The 24251-nt window shown below is 37.3% G+C and overlaps 1 protein-coding gene across 8 annotated transcripts in view; it reads right to left on the bottom strand.

The window, feature by feature from the left end:
- Positions 1-24251, bottom strand: part of SH3BP2 (SH3 domain binding protein 2) — a 93894-nt gene that overhangs the window by 2041 nt on the left and 67602 nt on the right. For 7 of the 8 annotated variants that reach the window (XM_040592627.1, XM_040592617.1, XM_040592637.1 and 4 more), the window contains 11 exons: positions 10613-10752; positions 9402-9504; positions 7623-7740; positions 6954-7024; positions 6463-6551; positions 4441-4506; positions 3279-3867; positions 1572-1680; positions 1189-1244; positions 666-747; positions 354-413 (listed from right to left, as the gene is read on the bottom strand). In XM_040592627.1, coding sequence (XP_040448561.1) covers positions 354-413; positions 666-747; positions 1189-1244; positions 1572-1680; positions 3279-3867; positions 4441-4506; positions 6463-6551; positions 6954-7024; positions 7623-7740; positions 9402-9504; positions 10613-10752 — 1483 coding nt within the window. Of the gene's footprint in view, positions 1-353; positions 414-665; positions 748-1188; positions 1245-1571; positions 1681-3278; positions 3868-4440; positions 4507-6462; positions 6552-6953; positions 7025-7622; positions 7741-9401; positions 9505-10612; positions 10753-16317; positions 16863-24251 lie in introns of those variants that run through there. The other variant, XM_040592608.1, reaches the window with a different exon arrangement.

Here is a 24251-nt window from a genome sequence, read left to right as displayed (position 1 = left end):
ACTAAGAAGTTCTTTCAAACAAGCTACTGCTTTGCAATCTAGTCACACAAATAAGACCAAATTAAACTCAGGAATATGAATAATTCCTTTCTTTAGGATTTGACTGGAGCTGAAATTGAGCTGTGAACATTTACAGCTAGTTTGTCTTTTGCATGATACAGCAACTAGAAAGCCCAGATCCGAGTACTCAAACTCTCATCCTAGACCAGATATTTGTAAATCAGCGTATTTTTTACTTTTGGGAATGGGAACAAGTTTAGACTTCAACTTGCTTGTTCCAATGTATACCTATACACATGTATCCTTTATGCACATATGTATATATGAAATGCATACATAGCGTAGCTACTAACCTTTTCAAATATTCTGTAGTTTCTCACTTTTTCTGCAGATTTATCCCATACAACCAATACCTTGAAGAAGAAAAATGCAACATACTCAGTCTATGCTAGTAAGCTCTTCTAAGTCAATGTATTATTAAAGAATTAGTTACAATCCAGCCTAAAAAAATAGTAAGTCACTGACATTATGATAGTGATTGTCTCAGATTTTCTTGCTTTAAGGAAGAGTACATCTAAATTTTTTAAGTATTTTATCATATATAACATACAGTATCTCCACATCAAAAAGGTTTCTGTGAGGTAGAATCCGCAATTGCAAGTTACCTTTCCAGGCTTAGTAGATGAGTTCCTAATACAGTACAATCCATTCTGCGGCTGTCCCTGTGGGCTACTAGCTTTAAACGTCCTAAAAATAATACAGCAATTACATATATCAGCATTTTATGACTCAGATAAGTAAAATGCCTAGATTCTTAAAATTCTTATTACAAATCTCTATTTTGGTTGTAATAATTCATAGTACATCGTAGCTGAAATAATTTCACTGTTTAGCATCCGAACCAGCCTAAAGCAGCACAGAAGATCCGGCTTTCTGTCCCATCTAGCATCCTGGAAGAACGACCTTCTCCAGATGGAGTAAAATCACTTTGTAAGTACTATACATTTTCAATTGGTAGATGAGCACTGAACTAACTTCTCTAAAAAGTGATTTCCATACTAAAGGAATTTTAAATACTTTTATTGTGTTTTTAAACACAAATTGTACCCATCAAAATGATCTTTGGACTACTGTTCAGTGCAGAATTTTGTAGGACTTCTAAGAACTGTTTTAAAGTCACATTCTTACCTTTCAACTTCAAAGGATTCAGAGGTATTAAGAAATATGGAAGTAGGCAGCCCAACCTGTAAAAAGTATGGAGAAAATAAATCACTACGTAAGTCAGTGACAACTCAAAATGCTAGTAACTTTTATGCAAATAAGCTACAGCCATCAGTATCTGAAATTGTTAATGGTTATTTAATCTTTACATTTAATATTAAAATCTAGAGTTCATCAAGGCATTCCTTAAAGCTCAATAATTTTTTTATTTTAAAACAGAAATCATAGTACTGCGTTTTTAGAAAGTTTTTTTTTTCCTGAAATAATGCATTTAAAACATTCCCAAAAGTATACATAAGTGAGGAAAAAAAACCACCCCCTTCGAGAATGGATAATCTACTTGATCTTACTTTTTCATAGTCATCATCAGAATCCTCATCATGTTGGTTTGGCTTGGAGGGTAGTGCTGGTTTTTCAAATGAGAAACTTCTAAAACTCTGTCCGTCTGGTGGTGATCTCCTGGCAGAAACAGAACAAAAACTAAGGACGTATCCTCAGGAATACAGAGCAAATATACACTAAACACTGAAGGGATAATAAAATGATAACTGAAGAACAAGTTCCAGTTTAGCCCCCAAATCATGGAATGGTTTGGGTTGGAAGGCACCTTCAAGATCACCTAGTTTCACCCGCTCTGCCATGGGCAGGGACACCTTCCACTAGACCAGGTTGCTCAAAGCCCCATCCAGCCTGGCCTTGAGCACTTCCAGGGATGGGCCATCCACAGCTTCTCTGAGCAACCTGTTCCAGTGCCTCACCAGCTTCATGGTAAAGAATTTCTTCCTTATATCTAATCTAAATCTACCCTCTTTCAGTTTAAAGCCATTCCCCCTCATGCTATCGCTACATGCCCTTGCAAACAGTCTCTCTCCAGCTTTCTTGTAGGCCACCTTTAGGTACTGGAAGGCCACAATAAGGTCTCCCCAGCACCTCCTCCAGGCTGAACCACCCCAACTCTCTCAGCCTGTCTTCATAGGAGAGGTGCTCCAGCCCTCTGATCATCTTGGTGACCCTTCTCTGGACTCGCTCCAACAGGTCCATGTTCTTCTTATGTTGGGGGCCCCAGAGCTGAATACAGTACGCACAGATTAATTTAGGTAATCACAGATTAATTTAGGTTGGCAGGGACCTCTAGAGATCATTTAGTCCAAGGTCCTGCACAAAACAAGACCAATGAAATCAGGTAGCTCAGGACAAGATGTCCAGTCAAGTTTGAGTATCTCCAAGGATGGAGATTTATTCCACAGGCACGCCACAGCAACTTGTTCTGGTGAAGGTTTTCCTAATGGCTAGCTGTAATTTCCCAGCTTCCAACTTCTGCTTGTTGCCTCTAATCCTACCACTGCAGACCTCTAAGGTCTTGCTCTGTCTTCTCCACACCCACCCATTAAGCAGTTGTAGACTGCAGCAATTTCCCATTAGCCTTCCTAAAGGTTGAATGAATCCAGTTCTCTCAGCCTCTTCTGACATATCATGTGCTGCAGCCCAAACATCTCAGTGGCCTTCCACTGGACTCAGTCCTGTATATCAGTGCTTTCCTTGAACTGTTTTTAAAGGGTTTACTACTTGTTCTTCAGAGCTGATAAAAATATTGCGGTCCATTGGATGATTTATCTGATTCATGGCTATGACTAGTTACACATGCCTTACTAAAGCTGATCTTAATATAAAATGAAACACATGCCCTATCTCCACAGAAGCCTAAAATCATTTTCACAGTCCACTGAGGTTCTGACATAAAAGTTTCTTGTTCACTCTCAGCAAAGGCTATGAAGTCTTTAAGACACACCTGAAAACTAATGAACTACAGGTTTTGGTGTAATTTTTTAAAGTTTGGTTTATCTACTATTTCTTTCTATACTATTTTAAAACCTAAGCTCATGCAAAATTTTCAAATTGACAAATACAGAGGCCGAAAAGCACAACACTGTCAGGGAGAGAGGGATGGTGCAGGGAAGAGAAACAGATATTGATGTGAATCTGAGAAATATGTCCGTCAACTAATTAATTAATACACAATGGAAAAATTTAATAGCACATTGTATTTTCATACTTACTGTAACTGGGGACATGAAAACTTCTCTGGTCTAGGCTTGATTACAGGGGGCTGGTGGCTTGGCACAGGTGGCTTTGGGAGCACTGGTGGCACAAACAGTCGAGGTTTACCGTGTTCTCCTGGCACTCTGGGCTCTACTGTTTTTTCAGTAAACTGTGACAGCTTGGGTTTACTGCTTGGTAGTGGAAGAGGAGTTCGTGGTGAAAGGTTTAAGGTTTTTAGCTTCTCACATCCTTCTGGAGTAGCAAGAACTTGAGCTAGAGGCAGAGGCTCTGGAGGCAATGAGCACGACTCTTTGACACACAGAGGCTTTTTGAAAAGAGGTAGAGGGGGTACAGGGGGCAGCTGTTCACTTAGTCTCCGGCTTGAGGATTGAATCTTTAAATTAGGTTCAGCTCGGCATTGTAACTGGGGTTCTCTCACATTTAAGAGATCCTCTAGTTTGATATCAGGTAAGCTTCTTTTAGGAGGCGGTGGTGGTACTGGCACAGTAGATTTGCCACCAACGGAATTTGCCCTTGATTCTGAGTAGGCAGCTTTTCTGACATGAGGAACTGGTGGAGGTGGGTAGGCTGGGGGCAGGACCATATCTGCAGAAAGAAAACACCCAAAACCCACAGATTGGAAACACAGTATGTCAAGAAATGAGACTTTCCAAATTAATGTTCTATGTGATTTCAGATATTTCATTGGCATCTGGTCTGCTAGTACCCAAAATGTTAGATAGTTGTTTAACTTTCAGCAAAATTCTGGATGTTGTGTGTAGGAAAATCCTGCCACTTTTATTCAGGCATGGCTTATGATGACTTCGCAAAGAGTTTTCCCTTTGCTAAAAATAAAGAAAAAGAGACTACATTAAAAGCATTACCCCTCCTCCAGACTGATGACCAGATACAGGTCCTTCCAGGGAAGGAGGCCTGCAGGAAATAATGCTCTTAAAGGCATGTAACACTTCTGAAAATTATTGCTGCTGTTACTAGGAACTTTTGACCCTAAATACCTCTCAGGATAAGGTATCTGTACATTGCTTCACATAGTTTACCTCCTGCAATGCTTTAGATATGACCAAGCCAAAATAATAATCTGGCATTTTACACTAGTATGAGTTTTACTGGGGGCCTTTCGTGGGGCCTTCTGTGAAGGGAATGAAAGAAATCACATACCATCTCTCATTATGTCAGAAGTATCTGGCTGCAAGTAAGACTCATCTTCTTCCTCCTGGTCGTAATCTGCACATAAAAAAACCAAACCAATGTGTCAGACATTAGTAAGTACTCCTGGAATCACAAAAGAGTACCGAGTACTTACTGCTTTTTAATAAACAAGTATTTTTCAGTTAGATTTTTTTAAAAAGAGGTAGAAAATTAAAAATTTTGGTCACACCTCTGCTATTTAGATAAGTTATTTCCCTAAATTTTATGTCAATCAAGAAAGTCATCACTTACAGCAATGGTAAATGAATTACACTGCACATGAAATTTTTTCCATCCTTCAAGTTAAAAATTACTTTCTGGTGACACTTTCTAGTAGCCTTCCTCAGAAAAATTCCAATCAGTTGCAGAGACACAACTACATGGATGCACTGGAAAAATCAGTTGGAAAAACCAAAAAAACCACTGCCCAAACCTAACCCTAACACAGCTACATTTATGATTTCACAATAAAGAAGGCTAAGCAAGCCTAACGATCTACAAACCAATTCATTCTTTTGCCTTGCTCTGGCAACAACAACAAAAAAAAACCAAAACAAACAAACAAACAAAAAAAGTACCACAAGTATCTTAAATTGTTTCAGTGTTGCCTTTAAGTCATAATAATCAAGACATGAAAAACATGCTACTTCTAGGCAGTAATTTCTCATCATTGACTATGATAGGAGCCTCAAGGACAATACGCAGTATTTCTCCAGAGAAATGCACAAAGAGGTAAGACTATCCGATAAAAATCGGTTAGCTCTTCTGTTTTTCCTAATTTAAACTCCTGCTAGGCCTCAACATAATTTGTATTGCATACAACCCTTCTCTCCCATAAACACAGAAGTACTAAACTACAATCCTACAAGAAATGCTAATGAGTCTGTTTTCCTCTGCTTTGCAGGAACTGACCCAGATTTCCTAAAAAGACTCACTTGTGCCTTTTTATCCTCATCAGGAAAAGTAGTCAGGAATTTCCTTTCAGGAAATGAGAGTATTTGCTCCAATCAACCCTGCCGTTAGAAATCTCAAAGGGCAGATGGGAAAAGGCCTAGTAAAGGAATTATGTTGAGACTCGAGGGAAGCTTCTCAAGTTGGGTTTATTAACACAGTTCTTGACTAGGAAGGCATTGCTGAAATATCCTGTGAATGCCTCTCTTTCTGCTTTCTGTAACGTCCTCACTTCTATTTAAAAAATAAACTCAGCCCAAACTATTGTGAAGCAACTACTGCAATGAACAGGTATCAAACTTTGAATAAAAAAAGCTATGCTAAGAATGAGATTTTCAGAGTCTGACTTTAAAAAGCTTGGAAGTAATTGAAGAATGTTATCCTATGCATTTCGCATAGGCCCATCCCTATATCTAATGTAAGATCTTCCAGAACTGCAAGGATGATCAATTCTGTTTCATACTAAACAGACAACAACACAAATGCAACAATATCCCAGTATGGGTGAACGCTTGTTTTGCAGTACAGGTGAATTAATTTCAGTCTAGATAGGAGGTAATTGGCTCCACAATGTTTTACTGTATTGTCTCCACATGTTTTCAGAACTTACTTATAAGTGAATAATATCCCATTATTATAATTACATTCAATTACCACCAGAAATACTAAATTATGATAATAAAGAAAATGTTCTCTACACTATGTCCTATGGACATACTCAAAAGTTTTATCTTTTTGCTAGATCTAAAAACTATCCAACATGCAGTCTTAATAAAAAAATTTAAGTAGTATTATTAGTGTGTCAGGCACCTCCTTGAAAGATCTAAATTTCTTTAGTTAACATTTATTTTTACTGATGGCTTATAGCACAGATTATCTGCTTCTGATTTAAAATTGTAACTACACACCTTGCAAAAAAAAAGAACTTACAGTTGTAAATTGCATCAGTTTGCTTAAGCTGTGGGAATAATTCCTGCAGAAGCCAGACAAGCTAAAGAAGCAAATAAATAAAACTTATTTATCAGTGTCTAAATTTGTCACCTTCATTATCTGCTGAATGATGAGAATACTTAATATCAATGGGACGTTCTACTGAGCCATAGAAACTGTCTGCATCAGAGCCAGAGTCACTGGAAAAGAAAAGACAGAGTACCTTCTGCATTACTGTGGTGTGGGTCTTGGAACAGTAAACATGTCTGTTAGAAGGACTGCAGCACTGTAAAGGAATGCTGGAAAAACAGAAGCAATCTATTCCCATTTCCCAGCTAACAGCCAGATATGTTGCTGCTGTCTTTTAAAAGCTTTTATTTATTTCACACAAAGCTGACATTTTAAGGTTTTTTTAGTAAAAAACTTATTTTTTGTCTTGGTATTCTTTAAACTATGTATCAGGAAGGCCTTTCATTCTCGGGCCTTACTGCACCTGTTTTTATTTAACAGTAATTCAACTGTAGGTGCAAAAAGTCTATAACACCACTGTCAAGAGATAGTGCAAAAGGGATATAAAGCAAATAAAGATTAAGGGTTTATACCTGAATTCTGTTGTTGTTTCTTTCTTCTCATGGTAGTGATCAATTTCCCTCCGCAAGGACAGCATCCAATTCTAAATAAGAATAAAACCACAACATTCAACACATCCATCTTTAAACAGTTAAAGATGCACAGCATCTGCCCTCTGTAAGTACAGAGTAACTGCGCAAGGAACTTACACTGAAATAGTATTTAACTGTAACACTATACTGGGAGGACTTATCAGTCAAATGTTTTGGCCGTCTAAAATGCTATAAGAAGGTATTATAATATTAAGCTTTGAGTTTGCATATATCAAGCTGTTATTTCTAAAGCCAGGTACTTGTTCATGGTATGTTCATAGGTGAGAGATTTCACTGAACAGTTTTTCATCCTTCCATCATTCAAAGGTTTAACATACAAGTATTTTGTTCCTTAGCTAAAAACCCCCGAGGAATATGGAGAAAACCATGCCATCTAGTATGTCACTTATAGCCATTTCCTAAATTACAACTTGAACTAACACTAACTTAATAGTTAAAACTTCAGACATGATTTTCAGAGGAGTCCAAAGAACTAGGTATACAAATTTCAGTGACATCTGAATATCCAATTCATTTAGATTTTAGGGAAGTCCAAGATTCTCTTTCTGCTTTAAGGAAAAGTATATTGCAAAAGAAGAAGAAAGTGACCTTTCTCTCATCTTCAGAAGAAGCTGAAAAAAACCAGGTCCTATGCTTCTTGCTAATGTGAACTAACTTGAAAGGGAACACATTGCTCGATGTTGTCTCCTCAGCAGCTCGCATAACCCTGAAAAACAGAAGCACCAATGCAAAAAAAACCTTAAGCTATGAAATCAAGGCTGCTGAGCAAGTCGTGAAGCTCTGATAGGAAGCAGTTTTACTTACCTCATAAGTGCCTTATGAAAAATAACCCCCAAGCCCAAGAAAGCACCACAAAAATCCCCATATGTGTGTTTGTAGTACTTCTCCATTAAAGTTGTAGAAAGGACAATGCAGGAGTGCTAACAGGAGAAAGAGAACTACTTAAACCACTAGCCAGACTTATAAATGGATGTTTTGACCTGTTCAATAGTTTCAATGAGTTGTATTAATTCACAAGCTTCACAACATAGTAAGAACAACTCAGGGAGCCTTGTGATCCTTATTTCAGAAAGGCACAGAGCAAAAAGCAAAACAGGTTTTCCATGAAAATAAAGGTGAACTAATATCAACTTAACTTTTCTATTTTTCCCTTATAAACACTTTCTTGCACTTTTTTATTACATTAAAACAAGCATAACTCAGCCTCTTCCAAAACCTGTATTAGATGTTTTGCTTCTTTCTGTTTTTTCCCCAGAGGAGTCTCCAGTGAGGAAATTCCTTCCACACACAAAAATCTGGCTGCAAATAATTGCTGTAAAGCTTTGGAGCAAATGATGAGACTAAAGTCCTAAGATTGTGTGCAATCTAAAATTCAAGCATAAGCCTTAGAGATCTCTGATAAAAGTTTTTACAATCATTATGGGCCTTTCTTTCTTGTTCCTAAATTTTTTAAATTTCCTCAAAATACAGCGTTTCCATAAGTCTTTAATATGTAGGGAAGGTAGCTTGTAAATGTAGAGGGGAAAAAAAAATAGATTCTTAGAAACATTTTACTTTTGGTTAGTTACCTAATCAAGGTAACATTGTTTTGAAGAAAATATATCTAATAAACACCTTGAAGCTGCCATTAAGAACAATGTCAACTGCAGAATTCTTTCAGAATTAGAAATTGCATCTTTTTTATAACCCCAATCCTACTTTCAAACAGGAGGTTGTAATTTTCTGCATCTGCCCAGTCCAAACAAAGCCACAAACAGAACTGTAAGTTACTTCCCTATGTAAGGCTAATAAGGATGTTAATGTAGGAAGTACCCATTCTGATAGCACTGGTTAACTTGAAAGCAATTATTTTTGTCTTCAACTTAAAAAGCAAATATTATGGTTTATAACATCTAGCAAAATGAGTCAGACATTTTGCACATGCATCTTCTCATTTATCACTTCCATAGTTGATTCAGTTTTGACACTAGCATTACTGAATCAGTAAGTCCATAAATATTCTTTTCTGATTCCTTTCTATTTTTGTGGCAATAACTGAAATCACTATAGAACAAAGATTGTTAAGTCTGAAAGAATCCTCATCTACCTGCATGTGCAAAGTCTGCATTAAGTCACTAACAAGAGTAAGCCCATGGCAATTTTAACAGCTGTACCAGTTAAATTACAAAAGATGAAGGCTATACACTTACAAAGCACAGGAAACATCATATATACAATTTGAAAGGAATACATCTCTTGGAATCTTGAGATCAGTGCCTAATCCAAACAACAGACGTAGCTGTGTTTAACTTGACTGGAAATGAAAACCGTAGTCCTCTGCATTAAGTAAAAGGAGCTTGGGTATCAAATAATTTCTTTGGTACTCACCTGTTGTAACCATTCAAAGAAAATGCACCCTGTGGGGATGCAGATGTGCTGCTCTTAAAATAGTAAATACAGCCCTCATGGATAATCACAAATCTCAATGGCCCTGAAAAGAAAAAACACAAGCAATATGTAAAGCCAAAGTCAGTACATTAACTAGAACCTCTTAACTTGGGTAGAATTATTGTTTAAGTTTTCAGTAATCTTAATAATCATTATAAAAGAACACAAACCAGTCAAAGTGACAGCTTGTGATGATCAGTCACATGGTAAAGCTGTGCATTCACAGAGGTTCAGAACTAAGGGTAGTATTTACTTTCCTCATTTGAGAGGCATCTGATCTGATAACTTCAAAAGAAGCTTAAGAGAATGCAGATCTGACCTCCACCTGTGCTCCTTGATTACAAGAATAAGCTAATGTAAGATCGCAACCTAAAACAAAATGGGAGGAAGGTAGCCAGAGGCTACAAATACATATTTACGTCCATCCCAAAACCACCATGACAGTATCTCACTCTCTTCTTTCACCTCAAGTACATAAACCTGCCAATGAAATAATGTTTTATTTTGGTTTTTTAAAGTGACTAACACTCCTTCCTTTATCAAAGACAGTAATTGTTGTCCTTAACTATTTAAGTATAGTTTAGTTATAAACAGGGATAGCAAACAAGTAGCATATAAATAAACTCAAAGTCTTAAGTTTTATCCATGTAAAAAGATTCTGATCCCAGAAGCACTTACTGGTTTTAAGTACAGCCTAATGTTGGCAGTGAGAAAATTTCCATTTCACAACAGCAGCATGAGATGGGGATATTTTTCCAGTACAGAATAAAAACTGGAAAAAAAAGCTGAGTACGAATTTATTTTAGAAAAGAATATCTGAAACTGCACATCCCGGGAATCTGTTTGTCTTTAAAAGCTTACTTGTGAATGACTTGACAGATCTAACCAAGTAAAAGAAAATCAGCCACAGCATTTATCATCTAAGACTTACAGTTCCTAAGCAATTAAAGGAAATTCTTTCAATATGGGTTCATATATATCATTCATACATATATTCCAGTTTGACATATATCTATATATTACTATTGTAATCCACTATAGACAAAGCAACTGGAAGAACACCTTCATCAAAGTGTCTGCTAACATGAAATGTGTTAAATGTCCCAAAAGGCAAGCATTTAAAAATTTACTTAATACCTTATTCAACTTACACTTCAAGATCTGCAGCTGGGTGCCTCCTTTTTTATGAAGATACCCTGATTTGGTCACTCCTCCAGGCATCGTCAAAAGGTTTTGTGCTCCAATTGCCTTCATTGGGACTGGCCAGACCTGCTGCTGTGAGGCCATCATTCTGCAATTTAGAATAATTAAAAACAGTTTAAAATTTAGATTTTACTTTAAGAAATGAGTACCAAGAAACAAAGCTTGTTTCCTTAAACAAGTTTTCCAAACAACTAACATGCTTCAGCAGTCAAATATGTAGCACAGACGGGTGTTCATAGATTCCAGGAAGTTTGTAGTGTTTAAAAAACCCTGGTGCAAAAAGTCCCAATTTATTTTTATACAGCTCTCAAAAGTGATTGACAGTTGTTGAAACAATAGAATAGTGCTTAGCAAATGTTATTTAAGTATTTATGTTTTAAAAGTGCTCCAGATAACATTGTGAGACTTCATCAGGCAGGTGACTAGAAAAAAAGTATCAGTTTCTTCCCCAAAGTTCTACGCCACATATGTATACAATCTAATTTTCTGCAAAAGGAGGGAATCAGCAGTCCTATTTTAGTAACTGCAGTATCCAATACTATTTACTCCTTGTATTTCCATGGTTTATTCTGAATGAAAGTGTTAGCATATAATTTCATACTGGATGTCAACATGACCGCATCCTGTGCAAGTGAAGTTCATCTCAGATTGCTACAGGCATCCATTTGATTTATATATCTATTATTAATGCCATGCTCCACCAAGTATCTTTGCAGTTACCACTCTTTCTGCAGTCATCTTAAACAGGTTACCAAAAAAATTAGTTTCTTTAGTAGTATTTTTCCACCTGATGTATCGCTATGAGCCCTTTCTTTCTTCAACTGGCAACAAAACTAGGCTAAAAAAATCCTACTTTGTAACATAGAAAAGAAATCACGCATGAACTGAATGGGAAGTTTGACCTAGACATAAAAGGTCTGTTGTCCTCAGGTGTAGGGCTAGAGACCTTTTCTAGTAAAAGGCAAGCTAATGAAGTTCAGTTAATTAGTTTCTGATAAATGAATGATGATTTAGAATTGAAAAGCTTTTAATGGATGACTGCAATGTAATGGATCCTGCTTACTTCTTTCCCCAAAAGGGATAGTAACGGAAGTCAGTAGTGTAGCTCAGTACAGGAATCCAAGAGCCTAAAGCACAACACAACTACCCGAGCACTAGTCTCTCCAGCCTAAGACAGCAACTTGAAGTACCCATACTGAAAAGAATAAGCAAGTAATACAGTTTTGTTGAGGGATTAATTGCAACAGCAGAGTACAGATCTGTCGTATATGTGTTAGAAAAAACAGAAATGCAGGTCAATTGATCTTTCAATGGATCACCTTAGGTTATAGATCTACCTGCTTACCCTTTGCTAATGATGCAGATGTGGGGAGGAGCTGAAATTGCTAGCTATTTCTACCAGGAGAATGTAAACTCAATTGAATTCTCTATGCATAACTTACCAAACTAGAACTTGCTCACAAAAATCAAGTTTTAGTCCCCAGTGTTGTAAAACAGGCACAAGCAGAGAAGATAGGATCCAAGACTCTAGAAAGGTTCTCATAGCAGACACTGCAAAGCACCATGGTTTCCAATTTTCCTCCAGGACCCCCCTGCTCACCAAAAGGTAAGTTACTTTTATTGTATTCGGCTATATCCTTCCTTCTGCTATGTCCTCCCTGTTCTTATTATATGATTGAGATCTTTCCAAGCTGAGTTATTCCTTCTTCCTCCTCCCCCACAAGGAAATTTCTAGCAACAACATGTTAACAGGTCCAAGAAGGGGCTAGGCAGGTATTTCAAGCTTTTAAGAATTAAAAAAAAAAGCAAGAAAGTTACCCCCCTGCTGCACATACCCACCCACCCCCCACCCCCACACCCCCCAAATCCTTCAAGTTTTTTCTCCATATCTTACAGAAAAGTCAGTGAGGGAAATGGAAAGCATTAACCAGCTGGCTGTTGATGCCAAACCACACTGCAATACTGCTAGGAGTGATTTCCTTGAAATGAGGAACACAAAAGCAAATTCTGAGCTAAATTTTTCTTTTAAGAACAAGCACATCAACATTCTAATATTAGAAATTAATTTATGCTTAAGTTATTTCAGTCTTTTTCTAGTTATATTAAAAAAAAAGATTAAGTAAAAATTGAACTTTTTTTATTCAGATAAATATACTCTGGTGTCAGTTTTCTTGAACTAACTCTAACATTAATGTCAATGCCATCCAGCACTTTCAAGTTCATCATGAGTCTTCAAATCCTGTGTGCTTTTACTACAAAAAAACAAAACAGCACCTAGCCTTTGAAGTGAAACTGTTTCAGTTTTATGTACTTAGATTGAAAACATATCAGAAGAGGCAGAGTTAAACATCTCAGAGAGGTTATCCCAAACAACTAGTAAGCTGAGATTTCTAGGAAGCCAATACAAATGCTGGAGACAAGGGCATCCCACCCTAGGTAAATACAGAAAACAAATGTTTGACTAGGTCAAGTTGTTCTTCTGTACAGGAGCATACTAGTTAGACTACTCACTAAAGCATGCCTGGATGGGGCATTTTTTCCTCCACCTGAAGAGCCAGAATATCAGGCAGAAGGGTGGGGGAATAATCATGGAAGCAGAGGAGCAAGTGTGTGTGTGGGGGTGTGTGTGTGTGTGAGAGAGGGGAATAAATCCAGTTCTACAGTGTGATGACTAACTACAGGATCTAACTGAGGTGAAAGGACAGCAGAGTATCAGGTTCTGCTTCCTCTATTCACAATCATTTCTTAATTTTGACTACTGACTACAAAACAGCCCAGAGAACAGAGACCAAACCTCTCAACTTCCCCATCCCAGCTAAGTGGATACAAGGAGATGGGGCCGAACTCCATGCAACCAAGTACACTTTATATCAGCTAAAGAGCCCACCTAACATACTGGGTTTTTCAACAGATTTAGAGGCTGCTGTGCCTGATTTCTGGGTCTCACTGTGGCTTGCAGCACTGCCCATCACATCTGTAGGCTCCTCAAGCACTTTCATTTGCAGACACATAGGGAGGACTTCGGTATTCTAAATTGAAATGTTTCAGTTAGGCTTTTACAATACATTTTAACTACTTTGAATCTAGTCCCAAACAGATTTTAATTCTTTTCTTGATGGTACAAACCAGCTCTGAAAGGACAGTAGATGCTGTTTTGCATCAAGCTGTTAGGAGAAAGCTGGCAAAGCAACGTAACCACAGAATCTTTATCGTAGAGATGGAAGGAAAGGTGAGTGCTCTTAAAGATTTTTCAGGTCTTAGCATCTACAGCATGGCTGCCTTTAGCTCACTGAGATGCTTCCTTGGACTCTTGATATTCCTCTTCTTTTTTTAATACATTGATCGATGTTGCATTATCAGGTATACACAATAGCAAGCAGTGAAATGTTAGTTCTGTGATCATTAAGAACAGAAAGATATTCCCAAGTTGTTTCTTACACAATCACATTCTTGCACTAAAGCCAAAGACCCCACTACACATTTTCACCCCAGGTACATAAGAAAAGTCTCTTCCACAGAGCCCACGAAGTGCAGTCAGTGCCAAGCCATACTCTTTTTCTGATGCTGGTCTTCTGTAACATCACCCATGCACTGTTTTGTGCAAGCTTCTAGTAACGGCTACACACTTAATTCTTCTTTTCCCTCACTGAGGAACTACATGAATATTTTTAAGTTAAGTTTTCCATCAAGCCCCAAAACCTGTGCCCGTTGAATCAACCTTCTCTCCCACTGAAAGAACACTGAACTGAACCCTCTGAACCATAAGAGGTTGGCAGCAGGCAGTGAGAGGCTTTGCATCACTTTGTTTCTCAGATGATCCATGTGACATTTCTATGCCTGCGAGGGAGGTAATAGGCCTCAGAGTGTAGCAGAAGAAATGGTGGAACAGCAGTTTATAGGATTTGCTTCATCATTCAGACATGCTTATGGAAAGATAGAATGGTGCAGTTAGCACTCTTGAGCACGATACAGAGCTTATACAATTACTGTTGTAATTACTTCATATGTACAAACTGGTCTGCCAGACTAAAAAAAAAAAAAAACAACAATTTGCGGCGTATTGTTAATGTATCAATAAAGTCAGTCCAAGTCTACCACATAAGTATACTTTTCTCAAACACTATCGCAATGAGCTGGTGTTTTTTATTGTAAAGGACCATGAAAGTCAAGCAGCATGAAAAAAATATGAAATTAGACATTCATAGTATAACCTAGACGATACCAGTCTGATGCAGAACTTTCTCTGAATCATGACAATACTGTTACCAAGCTCAAAATATAAATGGAGTGTAGACTTCTATTATTGTGTAGTATGCAAATGAATACCTCTGTGAAGTAATTTTAGCCTATCCCCTCAGTCAGTGTACATACAATAGCTACACTGGAGGCTACGGTGTAACTTTACAGGCTAGAAGTCTCTCCATGAGTGAAAATAAAATTCTGCCACACTAAAAAATTGGATTACATTATAGAAGAACACTTACCACTTTTGGCCTTAAGAACTATTTGCATTCAGCCCAATTAAAGCAACAACAAGGTGATTCAACTAAGGATAGCATCCTGGAAGAGCTGTGAGACCTCAGTTCTTGCTTAACTTGAGCAGAGCATATGGCAGATGTGATTACCTCCACAACTTGTGGTACATAAGCATAAAACCACATAACCCTCATCTCTGAAACTACAGCTGCTGACAGTTGTATTAAAAGTTCTCACTTGTTATAATAATATTTATGGTCTGTCCTGGAGCCCAGTTTGGTCATACTGAAATCAAATTAAAAAAACCAGCCTCCAAAGCTGCAGTACAAAAATGAAACCTGATCTGAATTTGTAACAAGCATCTCTATGCCAATTATGTCTGAGAACTTTCTAAACTCCATGATGTCTCATAACCTCTAGTCTTTAGATTCTAATTTGAAAGTAAAACCTAGCAAAGCAAAATGCTAGTTTCCTTCTGAATATATAACTTATATTCAACAATACAGATATAACATATAAATTACAGAAATGAATGCATTCCTCTCACAACGCAGAGGGAGACTGAAGGTTCAGTCTCTACAAAAGTCTTAACCAAAAATAAGGCAGCATTACATACAGCAAAACTAAAATAAAAGCTTCCCCAATGTGCTCTTAACAATTCCAAACAAAAAACAGTTCTCTGCTTCAACCATCTAAACATTTACCATCTGTTCTTAAAACAGCTTTCTGCAAAATTTTCAGGTCTCTCTTTCCATTTATTAACCATTCTCCAGTATTTCTGAAACACTCCTCCATCTCTCCCCTACATTTTTGGCTACACATTCCATTTCTTAATACTTTTAACAGCCGCTTTTATAACAGTCTCTCAGAAGGATTAACAGCACAGTACAAACATCGTGAAGTCAGCAGAACAAAGGGAACAGAGAACTAAGACTGACTGAGATACACTGTTCTAAGTAAGTTTACTCAGTTTAATTTGCTTCAACTTGCTTTTCCTTTCTGGCAAATGTTTTCAACCAACACTTGCTTCATCTCTTCCCCCTTCAATTTACCCTTGAATTTTCTGCACAAGTCAAAAGTATTTTACCTCAGATACCATATCTACTTTTAGGTTTAGTCTGCTCTTGACCTAATGGAGAAAAGATGACAGAAATACAAGCCACAAATATACACTAACCTGGTGACCTTGCCTGATCGACACATAGTTTTTCTGCTGACAGTTTCGCCAAACGATTGTTTCCTTTGTGATGACAAAGCCATTAATAACTTATGGCCCCTCTCAGGCACGGCAGGAACATCTCTGCACTTCTCCCCGTTTTGTGTATTAGAAGGTCAGAAGTGACTGCAATAGCTGCTGTATGTTCAACACACAAAAGGAAAAGAAACCCTGCCCCAAGTGCTTGTGCATCTGCGCTGTGGCCAAAAGTGACGCCTAGGCAATGACTTGTTTCCTTTGTTACTTCCTGTTTCCCCCAGTGTTAGTGGGCAGCACTATCTTTGTCAGATTTCCCAACTTCCCGGAGAGGTTATAAATCCAACCCTGCATACTTCAAGCCTCTGCCAGACATCAAGCCAGAAAGCAGAGAGAATTTTCTAGTGCTCACTTGCTTCCTACTCACCTTCCAATCAACTATTTTCCCATGGAAGAATAAGAAAGTAGTCCTTTTTTCTTACTGTGTACTCAGGCTCTTACCAGCAGAGGCACAGATCAGAAATGCTGCCTGTGCTTCTGAAAAACCAGTGCTTCAGGTACTCATATTGCACCACAGAACTAAGATGAGTATTTCATCTCTGTATTCTCCCCAATAGCTGGAGCTTGTCCTTCCCTCTTCAATCCAAGAAATTAAAAATAGCCATTTTGAAAGATTACACAGCTTTAAAGAAAGTCTTGCCTGTACATCTGATGCTACACAAACCACAAAAGGCAATAAAATTAAAATCCAAGAGGTTTACCATGCAAGGGCAACAGTTCTACAGGACAAGTATCACCCACCAACAGATGATGAAGAAATGCTATTGTTTTACACTTATTTTCATCTGGACCTCTTAAAAGGATTCAAGTGTTTCACTGACTTTGTCTCGAATCAAACAATAAATACCTCAGGCTAGAAAGTTCAAATAAGAGAAAAACAACTACCAAGTTTCAGAATGATAGACAAAAATCTACATACATAAATATGCCAAGTAAAGCATACTTCATGTATTTTTGGAGAAATGGACACAAATCTGTGCTCCAAAATATAAGGAAGATGTTTCTATATAACACCTTTTCTTTTTGATCAAAGCACAAAAGATACCGGCCATGGCTATACCAGCTAGAAAAGCAATTCTCAGTCTTCTCCACAGGGTGCCTATTTGCATTCCTTCCATAGCCAGGGTATATAGGAAGGGGAAGCAAACCACAAATATCACATGCTGCTTTTTAGCTAAAAGGATCAGCATATCAACAAAAAAATCCCAATGCTCTTTAATAAGAATTAACATCCAGTTGTGTCAGTGGCTTAATTAACAGATTTTTCACACAGAAAAGATGTAAAGAGGGCTACATCTCAGCAGTTTAGGAGTTAAATTCACTTGCTTTATGTGCTACAGTATCAGTTAGCAATTTAGACTCAGTGTTAACACACAATCCTTTAAAGCAATCTTTCCTCCCCCAGTTCTCTGCTATCTACGCATACTCTTCTAACTCTACATTAACATCTCTGCAACCTTTATCTCCACTTCAGTAAAAAAGCTGTGATCAAAATGACAGCGTTTGAGTATATAACACTGGGAAAAAAAATAATCAGTTCCTCATTCCCTTTTCTGGTCTGACACACCTAAGTCTTGGTTTTCCCCTGCAAACTCCCTTAGTACCATGCTCTTTGGCCCTGACAGTCTTATTTTAATTACGCCTCATTTATCCAACATGTTCCTGAAGCACTGCTTTTCCACTCTAACCTTTCTGATGCTGTGTTCTCCCTTTCTTCACTTAAGCGCTCAAATACAGAATTTTTCATTTCAAATTCCAAGATCCCCTTTTGATTTTTCTGGTGATTTCCAACACTATTAAGATGGTCACAGAGCTAGAACAGAAGCCATTTCACACATGCACACACACAAGCTGATGTTCCAATGAGGAACAATAAAACCCCAAAAACAAAAAACACCACAAATTTTAGATGTTTCATGGTTTTGGAAGAATGAAAATTCAGCATAACTTTCTAGACCAAACATTAATCAGAAGGGTTGTGCTTCAAAATTGCAAATAAAAAGTCTGAAGAGACATAAAATCTTTAGGGATTTCATTAACATGTCTGTCAGGGAAGTGAAAAAGCATTAAATACATCCTCTTTCACAACACAAAATTCTGTCTTGTAAGGAACTCTGGTATATAGTTTGTTTTCAGACCTCTAACTTTCATTAGTCCCCACAAAAATCAGTGGTGAGAAGCAGCCTAGCACCAAGCTAGCCTAGGGAGAATTTCACTCAAAAGGAGTTACTTCATTTCTTTAATATTATGAGATTTCACTCAGCCTGAAAAGGAAGAACTAAAGCATCAGGAACCAGCATTTGGATTTCATTCCAGCAGGGCCACTGTCTGCAGAAGTCAGCCAATCATCTCTGCCATTGTTAGGGAACAGGTCTTGCTCCCAGCGACAAGCAATCCTACTTTAGGTAACAGAAAACAAGAGCAGTAAAATACGCATCTAGCACTATGCTGTCCTTACCAGTATAAATTCACTGGTCTAGCTGAAGGGTTTGGCTGTCTCTGCAGCAAGAGCTTCCTCTTGCTGACCAATTTACAGGAAACTGCAAGAATGGACTGTATAAATAAAAGCAGTGCAAGAAAAGCACAGTAACAGGCAAGGCAGAAAAATTGCAAAGAAAAAAAAAGTAGCACAAAACCCACCTTCCTTCAGCTGCAGCAAGCAGTCAGCTCAATAGTCAAGTTCCACTCAGAATAATGTAAGAGTTCATACATTATATATTTCCACAAAAGCCTACAGTATAGTAAGGCATTAAAAAAGGCCACAGTCTGTTAAGTTTTATTGACTTTAATAAGCTCGAATCAGGAGTAGATTACTATGAGTTTCATTATTTTATTAATTCTACCAAACTAGTTTACTCTCAAGTTTCTAGATCACAGTGGAAACAAATCCACTATACTGAGAGATAACATATTTGTCAACTATAAACTCCACACCTGCAGATTGTAAAAGAGCAAGTGTGAATTACTTGCCTGAATCCTTCCTCTGCTAGATAAGGCAGTCCTGTGAAAACATGAGTAATTGAGAGTATTATTTACTTCTGCTGGATGACCTGTAGAATTATAATTAAGAAAAAGAAATATATCAGCAACAAAGGGGAAAAATGAGGCCAAAACTTCCAAAAAAACTTCCTTCAATGCCAAAAGTCAGCTATGATTCCCTCATTCAGCTTACTTAGGAAGAGCTGAAGCTTTAGTATTATTTTTACTTATATATATTTTTAAAGGTAGCTGAAGCCTTGATAATATATATTAAATCTAAAATTGAGAGATACTTCAGATCAAAAAGTTTCTACGTTTCTATTTATACCCCACTGCTCTTACACTCCAAATATGTACACACAGATTGTTGGAGCTCACACTGGTCTGCAATAAATAAGCCATGCTTCACAGAAAGAGTGTATAAATTTTAAAACAAAGCTGTAACTTTCCTTGGTTGTTTCACCAAACAGCTTGGCACAAGTCCTGGAAGATGATACACTGACTTTGATTTTGGGATATGGTTAATGTCATATATTGCTGAAAGGTCTGCAGACCAAAGTACAGGCACAAAGTATCTGAAAGTATGCACAGTTTGCAAAAAATTAGACTGTGTGGCTGGAAGAGAAGAACCTTTTGCAAACACTGAAATATAAGAACTTTATCATTTAACAGACTCTCTTACATCAGCTAGCCTTGAAAAATAACCTAAGACTTCATACTGTTGTAAACAGGGATTGAAATAAGATCAGTACAGCTATCATTGCATAATTTTTTATGTTGGCAATTTTATTACGAGTAGCTTTTCAAGTTAAGAGATTTCTATTGAATCAAAAGGCCCCTCAAAACTGTATAGAAGCGAGTTAACTGGGTGTCAAGTCTATGCCAGTCAGACCATACCAGTAACACTTGATATAAGTAACAATTAAAACGACAGGCAAGATCTTAAATGTTTTTGCTGCTTATCATGTTTCTTTAAAATAAATTCAAAGATACATTACCAAGCTTAGACTTCTATTTTTGTTTACTATTCAAACCAGATGGACAGGGTCTTTATTCTTTTTAGCTGTTGCCTATGTACAAAGTCCTTGTAAAAAAGACTGTAAATGCAGCTATGGTTATGATTGACTGATACCTTTCATCAGTGCTCATAGAACAATTTGAACTAGACCATAGTAAAAAAAAATTAAAAAAAAAACCAAACAAAAATCACGTAACCATGCAGAAGTACGATTGCCAAAGTCCTATTCCTGCAGACAGTTGTAATGCTGACAGCTGCAAAGGGAGTTTCCCCAAATACACATAGACACTTCAAGGGGGAGTTTCCCCAAATGATTTATTTCCTTGGCAGAAGTTTTCAATTCTAAGATATTACTGTTGAAACAATTTTACTGCTAGGCTGGTTTGTGATGAACTGCATACAATTCTATCACTAATGCATTCCTAATTGATAATTTAGGAAGCACTGCTGGACTACAACATATTTTCCACTTCGGTTTCAAAACACCTTTAAGCATTTAAGCTGGAAGACCATTGAACTTCAGTAAAAGCAACAACCAAAGGCTTTTAGAAATTTACAAGAGGGAACCAAATATCTGTTACCATTTATAAAGTGTATGTGATATGTACATTTAACCAGCAGGTGTCTTGCCATGTAAAGTTTAGTTTCTTCTTAGGAAATATTTTCTTCTGTTTTCTTAGAATTTTACTTAAACCAATTTAAAGAACATTAAGAGTCCAAGGAGGAAAAAAGGAGAAAGGTGAAAACCCACCTTAGAGGCCTATACTTCTGTTCACCATTTTCTACCATTTCTGACACTAAAGCATTTTTGCAAGACATACAACATCCATCTGCTCATTTAACACTGTGCTTGTACAAGACTAACAAAATTTAGGTCCAAGACTACTATTTCTAGTTAAAGAGAATATTTCACGTTGAGCGTATATGCAAGTCAACAGAAAAATTACTGAGTATAAGCAATTCTAAAACATTCCTGCAGCAGGATATTAAAAGCAACCAAATCACATGAAGCTTATAAAGAAAGTCCTTCTGAATATCTACCAGCAAAAAACTGCAATGAGTAAACTTATAAACTTCATTGCTGACCCCAATAAAAGAAGCAATTGATTTAATACTAAAGAAATTCAGCAAGCCCTGGTTTAAAGGAAGCATTTAGTCATGTCAGCCCTTCCAGCCTGCATATTCCCCTCTCTTCTGGTGGGCTGCAGTAACCTGTTATTTAAGAAAATACACCTCTACAGGCAAACGGCTACAGTACAGCCAGCACCAAAAAGGAAACTCAACTGTTGTCAGATCCTGGGAAAACAAAATGAGACAACCATTTCCTATTTTTATTTTGCTTGTAAAGAGACTATGTGATACAATTTAAAGACAAAGTATAAATGCAGAGACTCACTCTATAGTGCTGTACAACACAGTAGATGGTATGTTTTAAGTAATGATGCAGTGAAAAGTCTTGGAGTTTGTTCTTCTCATGCTTGGAAACTCTGATTAGGAAGCAGAATCTCAAAATAAGCTAATAACCATGTAAGTGTAACTTACAGAACTAGAAGGTCCAACTAGCCTGTATTGCTAATGCTAAACCTTCAACAGCTTTGAAGCTCCTTGTGCTCAAAACCTCATGCAAGCAAGTAGGTGTACCACAAACAAGTTTTCTTTATTCTGATTCCACTGACTGCTCCCTCTTAAATCACTACATGAACTTCTCTCAAGGACATTGTAAATCGTAAGTATTCCTTATGACTTACCTCCTCCACGCAAAACACTAAATCAAGGGACTGAAACAGGCAGAGGCATGGATTTTACAATAGCCAGGATTTAAGGCTACCATATATTTCATCACTTAGGTAGATACTTTTATGTTTGTTTGGGGTTTTTTGACATACACTGGGGAAAGAAGAACCTCTGCAAGCTCATGCTTACCTTCTACAAAAGCTGAATTTAATTGTAAACACCAGATGTTACATAGTTGAGATTTTAGGTCAACATCTTAAAATTAAAACAAATGGACACTGCAAGGCTGCGCCAGAAAGACAGCAGTAAACAACCAATCTTAATTTGTAGGACATAAGAGGGAACAGTCATTTCATATCACTTAACACTAAAAATATATAATCACATGCAATGAGCTGCTTCTACAAGACAAATTGGACAATGCCGTTTTATACTATCATTTCTTTTATGGAAATCGCTACTTGCTTCAGAAGTATGACCAAAAGAACAAAATTTATTCCCCCTTTAAATCTTGTTTAAATGAATTCCAACAGCAAGGATTAGACCGATATTGACCTATGCCTCCGAAGCAGTAGAGTTGCATTCAAAAGTGAGTTCATGCAGGTCTACTTTCAAGACATTCATATGCAATACTTCATAAGACATGAACAACAACATTCTTATTTTACAACACAGATCAGTTTGCCTAATCAAATATATTACTGGCACAGTGCTAACAAAGTTTGCAGAAAGGTTTCACAATAGCTACAAAAAAAGCACATCATATAATAAAAGTAACGAACACCTGATTGTAAGACAGGTCCAAGGCAAGGAGCTAAAATACAAGTTCTAGATTCTTACTTTCCATCTGATCTTGACGTCACTTAACACTTCTTATCAAATCAACTCCTTTTCTAACCTGCCTTGAAAGTCAGGACAGATACTTTATAAAAGCCCTTACAAGGGTTAACTCATTCACACTGGGACAAAGACTCCAGAAAACTCAAGATAATGCAAATGGCTTTACTAGTACTGCACACGTAAATCAAGACCCTTCCTAGAGTGGTGATCATTAATATTTCAGAGGAGGAAAAGAAAACAAAAAAGGAAAATGCTGTAATGCATCTAGCTTAATGCACAGCAATTGAGAAACTGGGAATACAGAAATCCATCTCAGATTCCAAGATCTCAGTCTCTGGCACTTCAAAATGACACCGGTAAGCTCCTGGGCTGCACATTTGTAGGCTGGAAAAGTATTTTGTATGTTTGCCCAGTTCTTACACTCTTCTGTAACATGCCTTAGGTCTCACTCTATACATACAGCTATTCCTATTGTGCCATCAAGTGATTGACAAAAAAAAAAAAAAGTGCCTGTAAACTGGAACATTCACTTTAAAAGATATTTCCATTTCCTTCCCACCAACTCTTCTTTTTTAGATTAAGATGTAAGGACTTATTCCATCTGAAGTTTTAATCTAGCAGAATCCTGGGATTTTTTACATAGACTCTACAGCCCAGTTAGATTATCCCGCGCCCCCCCCGCCCCGCCCCCCCCCCCCCCCCCTTAATGTAAAGATGCTTCTTGGCATGATGTTAACCTACACTATCATACAGAACTTGCTTCTTTCTGAGCCCTTTCTTAAACATCTAATAGCTTTATCTATCCTTTCCATTCTTATGGTTGCATCAAAGCTGCTCCAAAGAACATCTGGCTGACTCCTGGCCTCACTGGCTTTTCACCTCCAAAACTTTATTTATAGTGTGTAATAAATAAAAGTAACACATATACATCTATATATATATTAAACCACATATGTATACAGTTCTTAAAGAAATTGTGTGTTATAAACGCCAGCAACCCTTCTAATGATCTTAGCAAGATGAGCTACAAAGAATACATTGCCTCAGTGCACCGCTCTCTCTTGTGAGGCTTCTTTGAAAAGCTCTTTCAAAACAGTGCAGCCAGACTCTTTACAGAGATGAACTGGTTATGATAGAAGTGCACTCTTCCTTATGACCTCCAAAAATCTTACATTTTGTGCACTGCCTAGAACTAATAGTCATTATGTCCAAGGAGTCCATATACCATTCTTTCATTTCCAAGTTCTGGTCCTCCACAGAATTCATATGGAGCATGTAAAACTTCCAG

The sequence above is a fragment of the Falco naumanni genome, chromosome 1, assembly GCF_017639655.2.
Source record: "Falco naumanni isolate bFalNau1 chromosome 1, bFalNau1.pat, whole genome shotgun sequence".
In the NCBI taxonomy this organism is placed as follows: domain Eukaryota; kingdom Metazoa; phylum Chordata; class Aves; order Falconiformes; family Falconidae; genus Falco; species Falco naumanni.
Note: the sequence above shows the minus strand (reverse complement) of the source record. Positions and strands in the feature narration are given on the sequence as shown.